This window comes from Dendronephthya gigantea, unplaced genomic scaffold, assembly GCF_004324835.1.
Source record: "Dendronephthya gigantea isolate DGI-Jeju-01 unplaced genomic scaffold, DenGig_1.0 000458F, whole genome shotgun sequence".
NCBI lineage: Eukaryota > Metazoa > Cnidaria > Anthozoa > Malacalcyonacea > Nephtheidae > Dendronephthya > Dendronephthya gigantea.
Window position 1 is genome coordinate 15,904 of NW_021163468.1, and position 23,296 is coordinate 39,199.

General features: G+C 36.6%; 1 protein-coding gene and 2 long non-coding RNA genes across 8 annotated transcripts; all 3 read left to right on the plus strand.

Moving 5' to 3' along the window:
• Nucleotides 1-10,371: 10,371 nt before the first annotated feature.
• On the plus strand, nt 10,372-10,861 carry LOC114543448. The gene is made up of 3 exons (XR_003690042.1): nt 10,372-10,413; nt 10,493-10,579; nt 10,820-10,861. It is a non-coding gene; the product is annotated as an uncharacterized LOC114543448 (long non-coding RNA).
• A 4,825-nt stretch (nt 10,862-15,686) lies between these two features.
• On the plus strand, nt 15,687-16,125 carry LOC114543443. The gene is made up of 3 exons (XR_003690037.1): nt 15,687-15,726; nt 15,927-16,002; nt 16,085-16,125. It is a non-coding gene; the product is annotated as an uncharacterized LOC114543443 (long non-coding RNA).
• A 229-nt stretch (nt 16,126-16,354) lies between these two features.
• Nucleotides 16,355-23,035, plus strand: LOC114543446 (calcium/calmodulin-dependent protein kinase type II delta chain-like). Of its 6 annotated transcripts, none has more exons than XR_003690040.1 (5): nt 16,355-16,396; nt 16,625-16,801; nt 16,887-17,057; nt 17,403-17,483; nt 23,022-23,035. XR_003690040.1 is itself a non-coding variant. In XM_028562420.1 (4 exons), exons 2-4 carry the CDS (start codon nt 16,790-16,792, stop codon nt 17,478-17,480), a joined length of 261 nt encoding a protein of 86 aa, XP_028418221.1. In that variant the 5' UTR covers nt 16,355-16,396; nt 16,625-16,789; the 3' UTR covers nt 17,481-17,620. The 6 variants fall into 6 exon arrangements, 2 of the variants coding, with proteins under 2 accessions (XP_028418221.1, XP_028418222.1); XR_003690039.1 differs by lacking the exon at nt 23,022-23,035 and adding an exon at nt 20,194-20,233; XR_003690038.1 differs by lacking the exon at nt 23,022-23,035 and having other exon boundaries at nt 16,625-16,737; nt 17,403-17,620.
• Nucleotides 23,036-23,296: the final 261 nt, after the last annotated feature.

The following is a 23,296-nucleotide window of genomic DNA, read 5'->3' on the forward strand; positions in this document are numbered from 1 at the left end:
TTCGCCACTAGACCGTAAGGTCTTGTGCTGGATGACCCTGGTTATTTAGTCTGCTTTATCCTTTCACGAAGTTCATAATAAAAAATAGTTTTGGCAGTATTCGAAACATCGATTTAACACTTGGGAGAAAATTGTCTTAGCCACCAGACCACAAGTTCTTTGCGTGAACGGCTATGTTTATTTGATCTACTTTATCGCTTTCACGAAATTCATAATGAAAAAAGGTTATGGTAGGATTCGAACCATCGATTTAACAGTTGGGAGACCATCGCCTTCGCCACTAGACCAAAAGGTCTTGTGCTGGATGGCTATGGTTATTTAGTTTACTTTACCCTTTGTACGAAGTTCATAATGAAAAACGGTTATGGTAGGATTCGAACCATCGATTTACCACTTCTGAGACCATTGTCCTCGCCACTAGACTGCAAGATCTTGTGGTGGATGGCCATGGTTATTTAGTTTACTTTATCCTTTTACGAAGTTCACAATAAAAAATAGTTTTGGCAGGATTCCAAACATCGATTTAAAACTTTGGAGAAAATTGTCTTGGCCACTAGACCACAAGTTCTTCGGGGAACGGCTATGTTTATTTGATCTACTTTATCGTTTTCACGAAGATCATAATGAAAAAACGGTTATGGTAGGATTCGAACCATCGATTTAACACATGGGAGACCATCGTCTTCGCCACTAGACCAAAAGGTCTTGTGCTGGATGCCCATGGTTATTTAGTTTACTTCATTCTTTTCATGAAGTTCATAATGAAAAATGGTTTTGGCAGGATTCGAAACATCGATTTACTACTTAGGAGACAGTTGTCTTAGCCACTAGTCTGCAAGGTCTTGTTCTGAACGGCCATCGTTATTTAGTTTACTTTATTCTTTTCACGAAGTTCATAATGAAAAAAGGTCATGGCAGGATTCGAGCCATCGATTTAACACTTGGGAGACAATTGCATTAGCCACTAGACTACAAGATCTTATGGGGAATGGCCATGGTTATTTAATTACTGTATTTCTTTTGACGAAGTTTATAATGAAAATCGGTTATGGTAGGATTCGAACCATCGATTTACCGCATGGGAGACAATTGTCTTCTCCAATCGACTAAAAGTACTTGTGCTGAACGGCCATGTTCATTTAATTTACTTTATCCTTTTCACAGATTTATAATGAAACACGGTTATGGTAGGATTCGAGCAATCGATTTGCCACTTGGGAGACCATTTCAGTTTGACAACCTTCAATCCAGCTGTTTTTGTAGCATTCTAGTAAAATTTTGTATGTTCCTTCACAGGCAGCTAGTGATCTAGAATAAAAATAACCAATGATTCAATATTTTGTCCACCACCACCCAAGGTGTGTGTACATAGCTTTTACTAGTAAAAAACTCTAATATGTCTTTCCCTGAACAAGTAAAGGTGTCGGGTTTAAATAGAAATAAACACACTTACAATGATTTCACAACTTCTTCTTCTTCTCGTTCCCGTTTGCTTCTATCCGATTCGTTAAACAAGTTTTTAAAAAAATTCTCTAAAGCTGATAACGTGATGTTATAATTGAATCACCATCTTTTGGTGTATGGAAATGAATATTGTGTTTTCGTACTGCTTAATTCACGACCAATATGTCGGTTGGTCGGCAGCTCTATATATTTTTTATGATATTTATTTCATCTAACGAGTTTCGTACATCTCGACCAATTAATATGGCATTTAAGAGTACTAATTGCACGGATTTGGATGGATTGGCTGCGGATGGCATAACCTTGAGTATTTGTGGAGATATTGCTTTTCGATGTCGGGTCAACATACAACGAGTTGGTTTTGAATCTAAATACAAAGTCTCATTTGCGATTGCTAAAGAAACGAAACATGGATTTGTTAGTCTAGTCCTGTGTACGAAGCCTTCAAGCAGGATCTAACAATGTGTGTGGATGTTTCGCCTAATCCTGGTCCTCAATCTTTTGATAATAATCAGTCGGATGAGATGTATCAACATCGAAAGCAGTTACGTTTGATGAACACGTTTCGACCCGCTAATAATCCTGAGGAGCTTAGTTCGATGCTTGGGCAGTTGAATCTACAGAAAGGTTGGTTGTTCCATATGACCTATAGGAATATTTGCTATAATACCTACTTCGCAAACACCACCGCCACACTATACAATCACTATCATCCTGCAAATCATCAGGAAGCTATCCCTGTTAGAATCACGGACCGTGTCCCAAAGCCTGTAAATATATATGGCAGAAATTATATTAAGAGAATCAATCTCATCAATATTCCTTTATCAGGCATTGCCAACACTCCTGATACAGCTGTTACTCAGCTTTGTTCTTTTGGTCTTCTCAACTGACGGTCTATTCGGAACAAAGCGAATTTAGTCAAAGACTATGTGGTTGAGAATGAATTTGATATATTTGCGATTACAGAAACCTGGCTTCACCCTGACAAATTTGATCATATATCTTTTGGGAATTTCACCCCGAAGGGCTACTCCTTTAACAATATCTCGAGACAACAAGGTAGAGGGGGAGGCATTGGTATACTATACAACAACACTTTAAAAGTCAAGCTGGACTCGGCGAAAATGTTCTCACATATTAAGTCTTTCGAAGTGATGGGTATGCAAATCAATGTGTCATCTCAAATTCTAAATATAATCGTATTATATCGACCTCCATGTAGACGATAAGTCGGAATTAACAACAAAAAAAATTCTCAATCTTGTTGATTCTTTTAATCTGGAACAACGGTACAGCAACCAACACACTTTGCTGGTCACACGTTAGACCTTATCTTGTCTCGCCATGAGGAAAATATTGTTCAATCTATTGACGTTCATGATCCATCTATATCTGACCATTACACGGTTACATATGAACTCAATTTTAAAAAACCATTGTTTCAGAGAAGGGTCGTGGAGTCACGTAAAATTAAAGCAATCAATATGGACTCGTTCCTTAATGAAATTAGGCTATCTCCGATTAACACTGGGAACACGGCTGATATAAGTGCGAAAGTCAACCAATACAACTCGGAGCTGCCCAAAATTCTGGATCATCATGCACCACTTATTTCCAGAGAGATAATTATTCGTCCAGCTGCACCTTGGTACACTGAAAAAATTAAAAACGAAAAACGTATCAGAAGGAAACTCGAGCGGGTATGGCGTAAGTCAAGACAATCCTGTGATCGTCTAAAATACAGTCAGCAATGTCGCCGTGTCAGTGAGCTATTATAGGAAAGTCGTACTCGTTATTATTCTGAAATTGTTAGAGATAATGGGAGTGACCAAAAGAAATTATTTAAAACCGTTGGAAAGTTACTACATTATACCCCTGATTCTCAATATCCTGTGTGCCAATCTGATGAGAATCTAGCTAACAATTTTATGACTTTCTTTGAGGACAAAATTAATAAAATATATGAAGATCTAACGGAATCCACTTAGCTAAATAAAATGTCGTTGTTTGCAGCTAAATGAAATGTCGTTGTTTGCAGTAATCCTCAGTTATTCTCCTGGTTTCTCATCGTTCCCAGTCTCTTCATCCTTACTGCGAAAACTGGTTTGAAAATATTAAAGATTTGGTGGAGAAATACTTCAAGTGTGTGGTCTTCTTTTTTCTTTATATTTTGTTATGTAAAAATGTAATATTTTGGTATGTTGATTTTTGTTTAAGTTCGTGATGTATTTCTATGTAGCCTCAGTCTTATCCTAATGGGAATTTTTTTTTAGATGTGAAGAGAGGACGGCCAACCGAATTAAAGCTCTAAATGTGCTTTGTAACATATTAGGAACGTTATCTCCACTATATGAGGTATAAAATTTTAGTACTTTGAATAAATTTTAGTCCATTTTTCTAGACATTAGCGATATTATGAATCTTTTTCTAGTTTTATAACTCCTTGTTTTTTACAGGAAGAAATACTTGAGAATTCAGTGTTGCCACATTTAGACCACATTGTCAAAGATCGGGATATTTCTGTGCGGATCCGAGCTGTCCAGCTTCTGGTCGATGTTATTGAATCCTCTGATTCACCGAAAGTTTGCGATGTTTTGCATATAATCGAGAAGGTACTCAATACAATCATTTTCAGACGGTTTCATTTCTCCACTCCAATTTCCCTCTTCATTCGTGATGAGCTGATACTGTACTTCAATAGAAAACTCTTTCTTATCAGTGAAAGCTTCCTGACCTGAACCTAACTATATATCCGCAAATTGGATCGTTTTACACGGGGGTCGTGAATGCAAACGCATCAGTGAAGTAAAAGGATATACATTTCATTTATCAATTCCAGATTGCCACTGTCCAGTTGATCCTCTCAAACGATACGTTAAGCCGTCATGTAAAGAACATGTAAGGTAATTATAGAGACTGCAAGGTATATGTAGGAACATCTAGAGACATAAAATTACATCTAATCACTGTAATTTGTCTTTGTTGCTGCAGCCTCAGGATGAAACAGCATAGAAAGACATCAAGAAGGCTGTATTAGGATTAGTACGCTTGTTCAAGGTAATGAAGGACATGCAGAGATTGTCCACACATATTCGTTCATTGTGATGAAGTTATTTTCGTGAACAAAAATAAGTGTAATTTAATGCCACACTTGCTTCTCTTTCAGTAATTTCATTCTATTTTTGCAGATGAAATTGTTTCGTAAACCTCAAGAACGAGCCGAACGAATATTCAATATATTAGTGTACCACATAAAAACTCATTATGACAATGGCTATCGGACGTATAGTGCATCGGAAATACGGCTTTCGGTAAGGCAAATTCAATTCTATTTCTCGCGATTTTTCTATGATGTCTCACATTGTGTTTTCTTAAAGATTCTTCAATGTTTCCTCAGTCTGCGAGCTGACAACGTCTAGGCCTTGTGCAAGACAAAAGTAGAAAAGTTTAATTCACTTCGTATTTTGTTTGTTCTGAAAAAATGTTGGTTAATGACGATAGTGCCACGTATGTCAGGTATTCTGCTTCCAAAATTCCTTTTCTTGTTTGCGTAATACATTCTCATTTTTGTTTTAGTTCTGCAGAAGATAAGACAAACGGGATTGTTTCACTGCCTTACAGCGAGGCGATGAATGTTATTCTTGTGTTTACAAAGGAAACTTTTCTATCATAATATATCATCTGGCATTAAGTTTCGATTGAAGTTCAACTTTCTTCATTTTCTAGGAATTGGAATGGGAGGTGTTGGATGTTCTTCTGAGGAACTTTCCAGAGGCACTGCAAGATAAAAACTTGATACTTTCTGGAAAGCAATATTTACGTTCAATATCTACAGTCTTCTCTAAAATGGGAAGGGAAGTGAAGTTGTGTACTTTTCACACCAAAATCATGAACTAAAAATTTTACTTTGCATTCAGGTTTCAAATTACGATTTTCTTCCTGGATTATTTCGTGTTCCTAACGATATGCGCCGACCTCATTTGTACGCTAGAATTTTCCAGTACGGTTCTTATCAATCAGTTTTTTGCATATATCATAATATCTTACCATAAATATACCAAAACCATACCATACCATAACCATACCATATCATATAACAATCATATAATCATATCATATAATCATATCAATAATCATATCATATAATATCATATAATCATATCATACCATAACTAACCATAACTAAATCATACCATACGATAACCATATCTTACCATAATAATATCACACCATACCATACCATAACGAAATCATACCATACCATAACCATGCATATCATACCATAATTATATCACACCATACTAATGATTTAATTGGATATTTTATTGTAACACGTGCAGGTATTAACGGAGCTGTGTACGTACCACATTTTATTGGTCAAGATGAACAGGTAAGAATCTGCGTGACTTTATTTCAGCGGTTGTCTGTTCTTGCTTAAACGTTGTTGTATATTTCGTCTAGTGTTGTCTGATGCGTACTTGGTTGCTCATTTCGCGACGTTAAGCGTATCTTGTCTCACCGTATGTATGTTAGAAATGCCTTCAGTTATGGCAAGGTATGGCTACTTAAAATAGTCTGGAATTTGAGACGTTTTTTATTTCCATTAGCACTTTGTAAGAATGAAGTTGATTTAAGTAGTTGCAGCGTTTTAGAAGTTTATTTCTTTGGAGATATTTGAAATCGTGCCTTGATAATGTGCTCAGTGAATTTACAGAAACGTTTTTCAATAAACTCCAGCCTAAACGTAACGTCTCTTGTGATGCGAGATACTCCTTCACAAATATATGATTTTTTAAGTAATAATTACTAAATTTTCTGTCCTTAGACTGCTCCCACAATATCTGGAAAAGTTACTAAACTTTCGCCAACGTCTCAAGTTGCCATACCACTGCTAGAATTTCCCTCTGGTATGTTTCTTGAAGTTACGTAAATTATGAAATCTGTTACAAAATATCAATGTACCCCCTAAAGAGAGCTAGGTTGTGTAAACACACAATCGTATTCGGCGAAAAGTTGGTAACATTCTTTTAAATCGTTTAAATCGCATTGTAACAGCTTTGTGCTTTGTACAAAAACTTCACAGCGATCCAGTTGAAACAAGTCTTTGGAATATGTTTGCCTTACACAGAATCATCGAAGTTGGCTCAACGCGATAACATCTAAACTTTTTATTATTGGTTTTGTCAAAATGATTAAAATATAAACGAACTGATATGTTTCACCTTAGATACTCTCAATACACTGTAGCTCTTGCTGATAATGTCATTCCATCCTGGTTTGTCAACTGTCCGCTATTGTTAAGAAAACAATTCGTGCCATTTACGAAAGTAAGTCCACATGTCATTCTATTGCCAGGGGATTGCTTGCTGAATTTTCAATAGATATATTTGCAAGAGCGACCAAGTTTTAATATTCTTCTAGTGAAAGCTCTTAGGAACGTATTTGTCATTTCCAGGCTTCTTCAACTGATAGAAAAACTCGTGCAGATGATTCTAGCCAGGTGCCAAACACAAAATTCGATACCAAAGCATCTGACCTTCTTACCCGCGATTTAAAGCCCACTGGTACCGTAGGCTCAGTACAGAAATCTTGTGACTCAAACATCTTGTGACGACCAGCGGTGGGAAAGACTGAGATTTATGAAAGTTTAATTCCAAAACAACTCTTTGGTAAGGTCAACGATGGGTCAAACCTGTTCAATGTTTCGGTTGGGCATTCCGTTGGCGGAATGTCAAATTGATATTGTATTTCAGATGATTTATCGCCGAACTCATTAAAGAAGGAGCCAGAAAACGCCTTGAAACTACAACAGAACTTCTTAGCAAGAGCACAGACAGCGTACATTGATTGTAGATCTTGTCAAAGATCGCCTCGCATCGTGTAGAGAAGAAGGAAACTAATATTGAAGATACCCGGGATGATGTTGAAATGAAGAAAACCGAACTCAAGGAGTCAGGTTAATGTTAAAACAGATCGGCCATTGTTCGCGCATTTACGAAATGAACAAATTATCTGCCAACATTTTAGACAGCGCAGAACAAAAGATGCTGCTTACAGAACACGGCAGATCTTCACCCTCGTCGATTTTATTACAAGATTCCGGTCAAAAGTTGAATCTTGGTTCGGCATTGTTCAACGAACTCGATATTTGAGTCGCAGTCCGAGATATGGACCAAGCGCTTTTATGGTAAGAATTTCTCTTCAAACTCGCTTTGCATGAAATTTATTTCGCGCAAGAACATTCACTATCCATCCCTTATATTGCTACTAACACGACTGGCAGGGGAAGCAGAAAAGAAAGAGATCTTTGATTTAGACTAGCTTTTTCATTTACAATCGTTTCAGATTGATGTCGTACCAGATTCCAAAGACACTGTTTTACACAAGGAAGAAACTGAAGGCAAGCGAAATTACCTTTGCAATATGGAGGAAATATATTATAAATAGACTATATTTACCTATTTTCTTTCACAGGGAACAGTCAAGGCTTATTAACTCGTGAAGAGTTTCAAAAGGTAGCAATTAAGATCACGAATCATCATCGGCATTAACTCAACATCTGTTAATTTTAGCCTGTCCTGGTAATCCCTTCTGGATGCAAGTCCTTTGAAAACTTTTTGAGTTAAGACGAGGATAAACTTAAATGAATCCGTAAGTCAAGTAATAATAATGATAAATTGGTCTTATACGGATTATTAAATACTGAGCATTATAAACCGGTAAACTCAGAAACCGGTAATCTCAATTTTGCACTTCGAATTACGTAATTTAATCCTTGTGGTTGAAGGTGAGGACTTGCAACGTTACTTATTTATTACAGGGTGACGATAGCGTGGGGAATTCAGGGGTCGGTAGACTTAGGGAAAGACACTCGTAATATAATAGATTTTACAAAATATATCCTTAGGTTTTCCTATGAGTTACAATAAAACCTTTACAATTGTTCATTGATGAGCTCAGAATGTTTCGTTATCACGTGGCCTATGCACGACTCTTAATGGTTACTGTTAATCTGTTGTAACCACCTGCTGTACTGGTACGATTATTATCACATTTTGTTTGAGCTTTACATACCCGGGGAAAACACTCAGCCACGTCGAGGTTATTAGCTAATTCCAACAGCTTGTCGTAGTATTCATTGTGGAATAAATCTACAGAGGCACGTAGTTTTGCCATTTCATCCTTTAAAAGATTAATCTGTTTTATTGATTCCGCAATATCGATTTTTTTTTTCTTTAATTGGACCGTCAATGACAAAGTATGTTCCAGAACATGTTGGGTGATAATGAGAGCAGCCATAAATTCAAATTTCTCCACGTTGCGAAAATGAGACTGTGCGTCACTAGCTAATCTAGGAAATGGCCCTTCCTGCGATCCTCCAAACTGCATAAAATTGAGTGTTTCGTAGATAACTTTGAATGCATCCAAACAACCATCGCGGGATCTTATTCGTTCTACCCATCGTGTCGTGGAAGGCTTTGCGAGCTTGTTACGGGTTAAACCAAACTCTTTCATCTTTTTACTTAGACACTGTGAGCGGATAGGGAAACTGATAAAAAAGCTGGCGATATTTTGTGCCTGACTCAAAATATTTTTCACTGGAAGAATTGAACACGCTTTGGCAACAAAGGTTTAAACGATGACTGGAGTAATGAACATGCAACGCCTTCGGGTTTTTCTCTAATATTCTCCCAGAAATACCTTTTACCTGGCTGGACACAGCACTAGCACCGTCATATCCCTGGCCTCGACAATTTTGAAGGGAAGCCCGACATCTTGAAGTGTACTTTGACTAATGAACGGAATCAAATCCAAAGGCGAAACAGTTCGGTATACAAATGAAAATGTTCTTGAATCATGTAAAACTTCAAATTTATTCAAGGTATGTTATATAATTAATAATGCATAATATATTTTCGAAATATTATAAATTTGAACTTAAAATCAGTGTCTACCGTCTACTTTTTTGCATATTATAAAAGTAGCAAGCAAATTCAAATGACCATAAACCCGGCATTATTTTAGAATTCGAAATTTTGACAGGATATAATTTTGTAGTTTTGATAGTTTATACACCCCAACAGCCAAACAATTTTATGATACTTATCCCTATATTGATCATTAAACCCTATAAATGTATTAAATTATCCAGAAAGTATAAGCTTGGAGTTATCATTAAAAAGTGCCTTGCACCAGGTGAACTATATTTATTCAAATCTATTTACTAATTATTGTATTTTACTAATTTTGTATTTACTAATTATTGTATTTACTAATTATTGTATTTTACTAATTTTGTATATACTCATGTGTATGTTATAGTGATAATTTAACAATAGAGTTGATGTTCGCGGTCATAAATGTGTTTTTGGCCCGACTTCGAACTCATTTTAGCCCGAGCGTAGCGGTGTTAAAATGTGTTCCGCGAGGAGGGCCAAAAACACATTTATGCCCGCGAACATCAACTCTATTACTATAATATATAATACTATAAACTATTATTACTATAATATATGTTGAACATCGTCAGCCTTCATCCCCTTAGCTCAGTAAGTCATGCGACATTCCATGTCAGTTCCAGTAATTGTTCATCTCAGACCTTGAAAGAAAAAAAACAAACATTCCAAACACTCCAAACACTCCAAACACTCCATGTCTTCTGACCTGGATTAAAGTTTACTGCTTTTATCATCTTTTTTATTTCACGTTTCCATTTTGAACATGTCCAATTGCAAAAAAGTATCCAGCCGACTTAAAATAGTTTTATTTTTGCAGTTACTTTCCAGAATATACCGTTTGGTTAAGACTTGTGTATTATAGTATATCATAGTTTTAAAACTTCTTTTTCTGTCAGATATTTTCAATAATTAGCTATCGAGACCATCCTCAGTTGTTCGGGCTGGAATACACAAGCGGTCAGCTGAGAAATTACTCGTCTTCCGACAGGTAGTTTAAAAAAGCAGATTTTGTATGAAGCTATATAAAATATTTCTTGTTCTGAATGTTTGTATTTCACTCAATCTAGGGATATATCATTGGCTGGTTAGCTACACGGGGTTAGAGGCAGTGGAAATGGAGATGTTTGTGTAAAAACGACCCCAACGAAGAGACGGTACTGTACGCTTTTTCATAGATGATTGAGCGAAAATTATGGTCAAAATTTTCTGATGAAAATCTCGCACTGCTATGATTGCCGTAAATACGAACCCTCATTTCATTCTCCTCCTGACGTATGGGATCTCATATAACACACAAACAATTACACTTCTCGTCAGGTATTCCTATTAGTCAGTCCAATACATCACATACAGCAAAAGAAGAATTGTTTTTTTAAGATGATATATTTTTCAAGGTTATCGTTGGGGTCCATTGTATAACGTTGTTGACGAAGAAGTAGAAAGCAGTCATTTAAAATTCCTCGCTGCGTCTCCAGGTGAAATATTTCTCTTTTTATTTCACTTTAAATTTTTGAAATATCTCCAAAAGCTTATATTGTCTTATTACTGGTTCCTTGCAGGAAATTTAACCGAAGATGTGTAGAGATTTAACTGCAATATTTCCTACAGCGGTCTACTTCATGCAGTCACCCAAGACGTAAGTTGACAATTTCTTATTTTGTACTTTTCTGCAGACAAAATCCTGTGTAGAGAATATTATTGCATTTTTACTGAGTTTTAATGTTCTGTCAAAATCTGGATTAAGGCTGTTTTCCACTCACGTGTTTTTCATACGCACGTTAGTTTTCTGCATATTTTAGTATGCATTAGTTGACCTAGATTTACAACAATAATCGTTATAAAGGAAGCGAGAATAATTTAAATTGGCAGATTGAAGCTTATTATAATCATAACCATGTACGCACGGACTCGAGTTTACTTGATAGTCGATAGCGTCGACAGCAAATGACATTGAAACGTTTGTATGGATATTTCGAAGTCCTGACAGTATAATTAATATCCCGTAGGTTATTTCAAGCAAATATTTGACTAGCGACGTCGAACAAGGCCAGTTAACCGCGTCGTGGATCGTAAACTGACCTCAATACAGAAAGTGGGGACAAAATAGCCAAAATACAAAACATTTTGTTCTAGGCCTCTCAGTTCCCGCCTCGCCGCGTATAAGGAACGTTAAGAGGTCTAGGGACTACGCTGCGGTAACTCTGGTTGCTGAGTTGACTGGGTCCGAATCCATGAAATGGTAGATTTGAATTTTTCTCGCCAGAAGTACGGCTGGAATATTAAGTCTTTTAAACTCCAATATATATTTCAAACGATTTTAAATATTTTGTAAGGACTTTTCCCGGAGAATAAAGAAAGACTTATCATTAATGCCATCACAATGCTCATTGCTCACGAAGGTATTGTATATCTTTGCCAATAATATATTTAGTGTTCACCCCTAAAATATACATATTCTGACTGCTATTACCTTCACAGGTATTCAATATATACATAAAATAGTTAAAATGTTTCGTCTATTTGCAGGAGACCAAAACAAAATATCAGATAAAGATCTCGAAGCACTGTTTCACGCTTTGAGACATTAGGTTGGATCCAAAGCAGGTTTCACAACGCTCACTAGGTGAGAAACGTTTATCTTTAACCACAACACACGCTGTTTACTCAACCAGCTCACTTTCTCTAGACCGTGTTTCTGTTTTGTTTTACAGCTTCTATGAGAAGGTTGGTGTGAAAACTGTGAAAGCTTTGAAGAGGAATAATGAAGCCGTGACTCACGCCGCTGTCGACATACTGTGTGCTCTGATGCAGGTAAAGAGAGGGCTTTCCTTTAAGCGGCCAAAATGGTCAGACCGGTCATATTTAAATTTAAAATAGAGTATTTCGTTAAGAATATAGTTGCGAAATTTCCGAGCTAGACAGATGCAAGTAACGATATACTTGAACGCAGAGTTCTTGAAACACTCTAAAATACCAGTAATCTGTCTGTACCGAGATCAACAATAGGACCGGTCTGGCCGTTTTTTCCGTATAAAGGAAAGCGCCAACACTTTAACGATGAATTTCCTGGTAATATGTTGCCAAATCTGTCACTGTCATTAGTGTTACCCCTTTAACTTGCAATCCACATAAACTCAGCCAACTTTGAAATCTGAATGTTAACAGGATCCAATTTTATCGAAACCAATTCTGTTTTTTTATATAGCCAACGCACGATAACTATGACATTCGACAAGAACAGATAAACAAAAGCTCTTTGTTATCCTCTGAAAAATTCTAAGCAGTTTGTTGGAAATTCTCACGATAAATGGTAAGATGTGCGGTGTTGGTTGCCTATAATCTATGCTGAACCCTTGCATTTTATTTTTCCATCCCTCTTGTATGTATATAGCTTTGTTTTGGAAGAGAAATTCCCTTGCAAAACCCAGCAAGTGATTCGTAGCAACTGCCTTTCTAATTTGAACTACCTTTCTAACTAAACACAAGAAATAGATTAACCATGAAAACTTTTCTTCTATATTCGTTCTACTGGGGTTTTAGTTATAAGTGGATTGCTTGATTTTCTGACGTTTGCTCTGTGTCCTCCTTACAGGTTTGTTCTAGTTGCTTTGCAATATATTAAAATAATACGGGGGTGAAGTTGGACATTCATGTTAAACTAATAGTAAGGTGTGATTGCTTCCAATATTTGAATCAACTCATGTAGTCTGTTACAATAAATCGACTATTGCATATTCCTCTTAGTGAGCCAACAGATGATGAACAGTTTGGGAAATTACTGGAGAAAGTTGCAGGTATGCTACAAAGAAATTTGAGGAGCTTTTCATTCAACTTGTCTTCTTGGTAGTTTATGGCTCTTTGACTGAGGTTGAGAGTTGATTAAATAGCCTTTCTCTCTTTACCTTTTTGGTGAAGTTTACCACGTCCACTAGCTTGACCCATGCATAAGCAACTCATGAAGTCTGTTATTTGTTTGTCTAGAAATGGGTCATTGCATTTATCGATTGTTCCAGGTAGGTTTACGACAAAACTAAATAATAGTACCAATTTTACCATTTCTTCGCTTGTGTATGTTTTACTATTGCCCGCTAATGGTTCTTACCAATCGTGGTTTTGAATTCGTTCCTCAACAATTTCAGCATCCGTCGACAACAATTGTGAAAGGTGCTGGCATGGTTCTGAAGGCGATAATCGAGGTACGTTTTATTCATTCATTCATCCATTGAGAATTTTCTGCCTTTGACGAACGTCATTTATAACGCTCTGCATTTTTTTAGCCGTGATGAATGTACATATTAGTTCAGTTGATATTTAAGAGGTTTTAAAGGGTCTTAATTTTGAGAGGTATTATACACACTTCAAATCAAGCCAGGAACAGATGACGGAAAAATGAGTGACTATAGATCCTCCGGCAGGAATCGAACCTACGCTTTTGCGATGCCGGTGCAATGCTCTTGTCACTGAGGACGTACAGTTGACTCATTTTTCCATCAACTGTTCCCTGCTTGAATTTGAAGTGCGTATAATACCACTCGAAATTAAGACCCTTTAAAACCTCAAGAATATTCCTGCATCGTGTGAAGTGCCTAAAATCATCTGTTGTATTTAGTTAGAACTTCACTTTAGGAAGCTGATGAAGAAACCGCGGCAAAAATACAAGTTCTGGCGCTTGCCGAGGGCGCTCTACAAAACGCTTACGCATGGCCATGTTTAGCAAAGCACTGATAGACGTTCGCTATTGAACAGGTGCGAATTAGCGTGATAAATTAACAAATTGTTGCAGAGGTATAGCCTCTATTCCATCCGCAGGACCTGAGTTGTATTTTAGCAACATTCTCAGATTCATCTTAAAACTTGTGATTTTATAATCCTCTATATACTAGCCATCTGTAAATAGTTCAATTGAGACTAACAAGCATACTCCATAAGTAATTTATAATCATTATTGTTGGCATAGCATCATCCAACAGCAATGGCATTACTTGCGAGAATAATGTTCGTATTAAAGTAGTTATAGTTTTAATGTCTAAAATATACAAGAAAGTTTAAATGCGAGATTTCCTGTTCATAATTTTTGGTTCATAAACAATTATGTAATAAATTTGAATACGATTTTCACAGCCTGCTGGTTTGCTCTATTACCTTGAAAGCCCTGACGAAGTAAGAAATCTTTGAAAACTTTTTTGCGAGGGCCATTATTTACATAAACCCATTGAGGTGATTCTGACTAACCAATCGTATTCATGACTAAGTGATATCAACTGCTTTGGTAACTAAACTCCATCATTCATCCTTAAACTGTGCCAACTGCCCCACTGACGAAATAATTAAATGGTAATTCATTCAGAAGTGTAAAACCTTTTTGTAAAGAAACAATTTTGTTGGAAAGTTTTTATCTTTCCTTCAGCCACCAGAGACTGAAGAAGATCGTTTATCAATTCGTGACAATGTAAAGCTTGCAGAAGTACGTTTTAAATCAACAATCGTGTTCCAAAATTTCATAATGCATGCTTGCATGTACGTATAAGCCTGTTATTTCACGTGCTATACTTGTGTCTTAGAGCTCTGGAAAAACGAGGGAACGTTGAGGAATCAACTTGAAGGATATCTCTCGCATTGGAGGACAAAAATAGGATTCAAATCCAGGAAAGATGTGAGAATTTAAATCCAGTTTTTTTATTACAAGTAAGTGTTCATATTAAAAAATGGGAAAATGTTCTAGTCGTTTGAAAGATGAAAAAGCAATGATATTTAAGCGGATCTTTTTTACAGATTCAGTCAAGATCTGACAGCGTACAACCTGATTTGGAATTACAAGGTGAGTCTCGAAGTTAAGGTTAGTTTCCGTTGAAAATATAGGAAATGGAAATGTAATGGAGGATTTCCTGTCGCTATGAGTATAACAAGACAAATTCAATAGTCCTGACCTCTTTCTCTAAACTGTTCTCGTAAAAGAGTATGAAACAATTTCTTATGTTTTCAATGTGACAGACGCGAGAGGAACTTCTGGGGCACTCGAATCTGATTTGCACGCATTTGCAATGGAAAAAGATCTGAGTGGAAACTACGTTGTCTTTTGGAATCACCTTTAGTTTGAAGTCCTGTATGAATGTTTAGCTGATGAACTGAAATAGGTTAGTGATAAGCCTAACTGCTCTAGCTTTTTAACAGTTCTTCATAAAGCGTCCCCCCCTTATTCCTCGATAGGAATCAAACTCAGTAACGTATCTCTGCTATCAGGTGACTATTATTTGAGAGTCTTGTTGGAACAAAACGACGAGGAGACGCCGATAACAAATGTGTGAGTCCACGACATTTATCTATCAGGGTTTGCAAATATTCAAACTACTTTCCATGTGCTTTTCTGTCTGGCTTCCCCCTATTCTCTATATTGCTGCACAGTTCACGCAATGTTATTTGTCCTGCAGAATGTAGTAGAGAAGTATAGAATCATGGATGAAACCATTCAAGATTCGATCGACTTTTCTATTTTGTTTTCAGGCTCGAGTTGTCTAACGATCTGTATCACTGATTCCTATTGACAACTAAACCAACTATGAAAGCAATGTGCCTTCAGGTGAGGATGTCGTTTAGCGCGAATGTAGCCATGTGTAGCCTTCGAAGAATGAATTAAACAAATTGGAATATTTCATTCACAGGCGATGACTAAAGTTTATGGAAAATATCACGAAGAGATTGGAGCTTTTAATGACACCAAGCTAAGGATCATCTGTTATTGATCCAGTGTTGCTGCAGGAGCCTGAACTAAACTAACTTTATTCATACTGTTTCGTATTTTTAGCATTTACATGAAAATGGCATCACTAACAGGGATTGGAAGGTAAGCACGCCCTAATTTATTTATCACTACTGTCTTTATATCCTAAACTTTAACGACCATAATTTAACTTTTTCTTCTCTAGCCAGAAAATGTTTTATTGTGTTCCTCGTATGACGAAACGCTTATAAAGGTTTGTGTCGGTTGTGTATTGAACTTGTGTTTAAATTGCCCTTTAAATTGTATTTGAAGAAACCATTCGATGTGACCATTGCCAGCAAATCCTGGAAGTCACTATAATCTCAATTCCGAGTTTTGTCCGTGATTTCGTTTTACGAAAGCAGAGCGCATTCTGCAAACGTTTTAGGTTCAGTTATTTCTCATTGTTACAGTTTCTCAATGATAACAATTAATTTTTTAGATCAGAATTCCTATATGGAAACAATCTGTGGTACACCAAGTTACCTCGCTACCAAAATGTTAATCCCGTAGCCTGAAGAACGATCCTACAAGAAATCGTGTGTTATATGTTTGGTATGCCATATACTTCAGTTTACTCAAATTCACGTAGTGAACACGATTTGTAATGAAGCTGGAGGTAGCTTAACCTCATTTCAAAATTGGAGTACGTCAATGAAAAGTTAACGTCTTTTAGACTTTCCGGATCTTCTTTATTTTCAAAGCAGGCAAATAACCCATTGGAGAAACAAGTCAAAGAAGGGTCGTATAAATTTCCGAACAACCTCTGGAAGAATGTTAGCAGTGAAGCTAAGGATCTTATAACAAAACTGCTTACTGTTGGTCACAGAAAATGCATCACGGTTTCAGAAGCTCTGGAACATCCTTGGATGAAGGTGATGATGAAATTACTAACCGCCTTATAACACCCCGCATCTAAGATTTTTCAAAATCGGCTGACCTTTTTCGTCTGAAGTCCCAGCTTTTTCGAATTGTTAGAATTAGTTTGGTTGAAGTTTAGAACTGATACAGCTATCCAGCATAAATAAAGTCAGTTTAGTTCAGGTTTCCTCCTGTAGTAACACTGGATCAATACGGGATGACCCCTACTGGACCTCCATGAAGGACAATTTAGAACTGATAGAACTATACGGTATAAATAAAATTAGTTCAGTTAGGAGAGAAAGCTTTTAAAAGTGTTAGATTGATCCACGATTTAACAAGGTTTTTGTCTTTTGTAGGATAAAGAAATGATAGAAAAAGCAGAAAAAATGATAAAACCGACCGTGGATGGAAGATCAATGTCTCCGCCCTTATAAAAGGTATGTTGAAAACTACGATACTTGTCCCGTTCTTCCGTCCAATGACCCTTATTTTCAACTCGCAATTGCAATGAAACATTACATGTTTGCAAGTTACATCGAAATTTAACCAGCTTTCCGAAACAATCTCAAGGCGCTGTTACACTACGCAACTTTCCTTGCAAATTGCAAAACCATTCTACTCCTGAGGCATCTAAAGTTGTCAAATACGAACATCTATTACGATCTGCTAACGTTTCCTTAGTATTTCGAACACTCTTTACAAATTAACATCCTTCGGAGTTATAATTGCATTGCAAGTTGTAAGGAAAATTGCATATTGTATAGTAGCGCCTTCAGTAAAGTTGAAAACTCACCGTGCAATGAAACATTGCATGTCGGCAAGTTAAAAGGCAGAAAATAACTGTCACCGTACATGGTGAAGACTGGCCGACGGTCACGTTCAGCAGACGAGGCTCTGCGAGCAAATAAAATACTCAGTGGCGTAGCCAGCACGACATTTAGCAGCATGACTGAAAATGCTTCATGTAAGATCACATCACTAGTTATTCCGATAAATAAAAGAACAGGGGCCGGTTGTTCGAAAGGTGGATAAGTCGCTATCCAACGGATAACTCACTATCCAACGGATAAGTTTTATCCAGCGTGTGATTTGGGTTGCACGAAGCTTGTATAACTTTAACCAGAGGATAAAAATCGCTATCTACCGGATAAATTTATCCAAGGTCCGGAGGTGGTTTAAATCCACTATCCAGTGGATAAATTCAAAGATACAAGGTAACACTGTAAACATTTATATAAAATAGGACAAAAATGCAATATTCCTCTTACTGTGTTTCAACAAACTAATACACATCATGATTGTATTCACTATATATTAAAAATGTTTTCGAAGTGCAATTTGTCGCAGCAGCGTTTCACGTTGCCTACACATTCCGTTCGACCGGCGATTTTTTGGACATCCTCGCATTTATAACAGGTGGTAAATTTACTATACGCTTCTAATCAGTTTATAAACGCGAATATGCAAAGAAAGATTCAACCTATTCCAAGGAAACTTGCTAATATCTAAGTAATTTCATTCACGAACATTAAAATAGTGTTTCTAAATTTGCTATGGACCGAAAGGCAAAGCGTTGCAAGGTCAAGGAATAAAATTGCAATGTGTTTAATTAATAAAATCACTATGATGTGAAGTGCAAAGTTCGAGCAAATCACTTGTTCAAGCTTTTCCATTCAGTAACTATACTCGAGAATTCGTAATGATTATGAATTCAATGTTGTAAATGCTTAGCAACAGCTGACGTTGTGGTACGAAATTTCAGAATAATCTGTTTTCTTCTGGTAAATTTTAACTTATCTATTGGGTAGCTATCCACTTCACTATCCACGCTTCCTGCAACGCGTTTTTATATAATGGATAACTATCCAGATTTATCCGTTGGATAGGACTTATCCGTTGGATAAGTTATCCATCTTTCGAACAACCGGCCCCAGTTCCATACCTATACTTTTGTACGTGTGAAACTTTTCGCTTGATTTTCTTTTAATTGTGAGAATCCGACCGTGCAGCAAACATTGAAATAAAGCGATAACACTAAACTTGATTGTGGATAGCCCTGAGTATATACCGCTATAATAGCTTTGTTCCTCATAATGATATGCTGGATTCCTCGTCCAGGTATAACTTCTAAAACACGCCTTATTTTTACTTGTATTCCAATGCACCTAAGTTAGTAAAAAACCTGACAAACCCGCTGGTAGGGTGTAAAGAATTTATTTCTAAATCAAAAACTCGCTCTTACATAAGCCACTTATTGAAAAATTTTCGCTATATTTCAGTCAGATGGATCTCTCAGTCATTTCTCATTCCTTAGTGAACAAATAGTATTTCAGTGAATTGCTAGAACATACCTGAAAAACAGCTATAAACTTCAATTCTCAAAGATATGTTGCGTACCATGTCTTTGGATGAATGCGGATGTAAAGCGCGGTTACAGTTGGTGATAGGACATTTTCCACCAGCGAGTCTCTAATGAAATGAATAATTTGTTAAACAATTAATCTTAATCACACATTAAAAGTTATATATGACCGCATGGAAATGATGTGATGCATATAACGTGACAGGGTAATCTGTAGAAGCCTTGCTTATTAATCCAGCTAACCTGACTAGTCCATTTTTTTGTAATGATCGAATTTTTGCCCGTCGGAACTACAGGACACAGAATAGGTCTTCACCCACTAATTATAATCACGACGACTTTGAGTGAAATCGCTCCGACAAACATCTTTCTTGCCGAATGCATTTGGTCCTGGTTATTTTTCCGTGCAGACCAGGAAGCTGCCTCATTTAAGCGACCATGTCCTGTCGACTTATCCGCATTCCCAACACTTGTTGCTATTATCTGGGATGTTATGTGTCTTCAGTACGTGGGCCAATAATTAGTATCAATTATCTTCTGGCACCAAAACACCATCGAACAATCATCAACAAAAATGAAATGATAATGCATATAATTTTGCCATACACGGCTCCTCCAGAATTGAAACCAGTCGAGGTACAGCGTTATTTCCATTGATTTTGTGAAATCTTTACTTGGGGTTAACATCGAATTTTATCACATTCCCATATAGGGGAATTATGAATAAAAAAAATGTCCAATAGTCCTAATATGACATAATAATAAACTGAACATATACCATGTAGCCTGCAATATTTACCTTGCTTGGTATGTCAGTCCATCAAATCCATGTATGGCACAGCGATGGATGGAGGTGTAGTCAGTGATAAGAGAAAGGTAATTGTTAGCAACTCCTGGGTTGCCATACTTTATTTGATCTAAAATTGAAACACAAGGAACAAGTAAATTATTATATTATTGTCCAGGGTTGTGAGGCTATCAGCATTGTGATATCCCAGGTTCATGCGTACCGCTACCATGGGACAACATTCCTTAGCGAACAAATAGTATTTCAGTGAATTGCCAGAACATACCTGAAGAACTGCCATAAACTTCAATACTCAAAGATATTTTGCCGTACCAATTCGACTCTATATGCCATAGAATCTACAATTGAGATTACAAGAACATAACTATCACACAATTGAAACTATAATTGTATATGAATCACAAGGGCCTATACAGTATAGTAACAGCATGTATTTTTGACTTCTATAACACAAGAATATACAGAACAAAATGCAGGTTGTTTTCTTTCATATTCACATAATACCCCCAACCCCTGACAGTTACATATATATTGGTAAATGCAATTACATAATAGGAAAGGGAGAAAAAAAATCTTTTTTATAACACCAGTGAAATATTGTGTACGCATAATACTTAGCGCTATGACCCATGCTGTCATGCTTCCATCACCAGATATCATGAAATCATCTTGGTTTTTTAATGTTGAAATTAATCCGTTTAATTTAAAAAGCACAAAATACCACCAAAATATAGCTCGAAAATTTCTAATCAAGAAATTAATCAATATTGCTGTTAACCTGACACTGCAGTGCAGCTCTAAAAATCATATCAAATTACACAGGATTACAAAATGGAAATATAACTCGCCTTTGGAATTTCGTTATTTTCTTCGTTATTTTTTATCCTGTCGTCTTTTAACCGTTACATATAAACTGTAAAGGCATTAGTTATCTTTTCTGATAGGATTTAAGTCAGGATGGGCAGAAAAACTCGAAAAATATAGATTTTTTTATTTGTTATTGTGTATAGCGAGGCGTTGCTCAGCCGCATGCACAAGTGGTTGTCGCGTGAGGTTAGAGGTGTCAAAAACGTAATGTTGCCTACCCCGTGGGGGTAAAATAAGCCCAGAAATCGATTTCTGGGTAAAATTGTCCCTAGAGGTCATAATTGTCAAATTTTCGCTAATATGGTGATAATTATATGCACATTTTCGGGTTTCCGTTTGTAAACACATTTGTTGGAAATATCACTACAAATCGCCAAAGCAACTGTATTTCGAGTAAATATATGAAAATATTGATCCCAATGTAAGCTACAAATATTTGGAGGTTTTTAGGCGAGATTTTTGGAAGGCTTTGCGTATTTTTGCTTCTCTAACATTCAATTTAAAAAGTACAAGTTCTGCAATAAATATCTTGGCTTATAGGAAAGCTTTTGAAATGAACTAAAGTTATACAAATAGGTAAATGTTTTTTCTTTAAGATAATACAATTTCTGGTTGAATTGATAAAACACTTCCAGATAAAACCGAAATTATCTGTGTGCGCCGTTTACGACCGGACAGCAATGAGTTTAGTGGTCTCATATTTATTAAAATGGGTGAATTATTCGCAGAGAAACACAAGTTTAAATGAGCTTACCACTTTGAAATATCCTCTGATCGGACGTCTAACTGAGAGGATCCCTTAAACATCGAGAATACTTCATTAACAAGTGCCGCATTCTGTCCTGTTTGAGAAGGTACAAGAACTTCATCTTGGGTATTGGTTACTCTTTGCTCCGTTGGAAGTTCCATTCTGTTGTATGAGGACAACACTTGTAGTTGGTGTGATGAAAGGATGCAGATTGTCCGTTGGATGTTGTGCTTTTGTATTTGAGACGGACCACATTAGATATCAGCGAGAAATTGACACATTCATGGGATTCGAACCCATGAACTCCTAAAAGGAGTATCCGCAAAATGTGTTCTTTGTGTGGCCAGGAAAAAGAGAGAGCTACAGGGCTTCTCCCAAACCGACTGGCAGACAATACGAAACGTAGAGGACAAGACAGTACAACACAACACAAAACACACAACCGACGACACAACATCCAACAACCCACAACCCACTAACTCTGTAGCTGAAACGACAAAAAATATGGTGAGTTGTTCCTAGAAAATGAAGCATCACAATTAGCATGAAGGCAATTGCTGGCTGGGTTTAACTGACGGCATGGATATGGGGTGGCTTCTTAGGGTTGGATACCGAAACTAAACTACGATCGTCTTTGTCTGAAAAACAAAAAAAAATTATTAGTAGCTCCCTAGAAAACGAAAAGCAAAACACAGTTAGACAAGCAGTGAGCCGTGTTTCCAGATACGGGGACAGAGATTCTTAGCTAACAGCGGGGCCACGGGGTCTACTTCTATTTAAAAAATTAATTATACATACCTTGATCCTACCTAAAGAAAGAACTCACTTACCTGAGAAAAACGGTCGCAGACGGCTCTGTTTTATAGCCTGTAGGCTCTTGCATAATTCAGCAAAATTAAGACAACTTGATTGGTTATTTCTGTACACAGTCAATTTGTCATTGGTCAATTTTTGTACTCCACGATTGGTTCAATAAAAACCAATCAGATTGGTTAATCTATATTCAAAATTTGATACCGTTTCTTTGATATTTGCAAGGTGATTGCACAACAAATGTTCGATTTCACACGTTTTGGAGCATATTCCAGCCAATGTATCACAGTATGAGTGTATTTGTTCGATTATTTCTCTCATGAAGTTCACAAGAAATTACAGTTCATCATTATTAAAAGGCTTTATTCCCCTACCAGCTTTAGAACCCCACTCGAACAGGAAAGTCGGAATTTAAAAGGCAAGTAAATCTTTCAAACTGTTGTAGCACTTGAATTCTGTGGTACATTTAACTACTGAACCTTTCAGAATATTGTAGAATTGGGCATGGCATGGAATAATAGTAAATATAGCAAACTGACAAATTCGCAAATGTAGTAAATTTCAAGGCTAAATATTGCAAATTCCAGTGGAAATACGGCGTTTTACCGCCATGCAACATAGCTATTCACAGCTACGATATTCACGTGTTGTA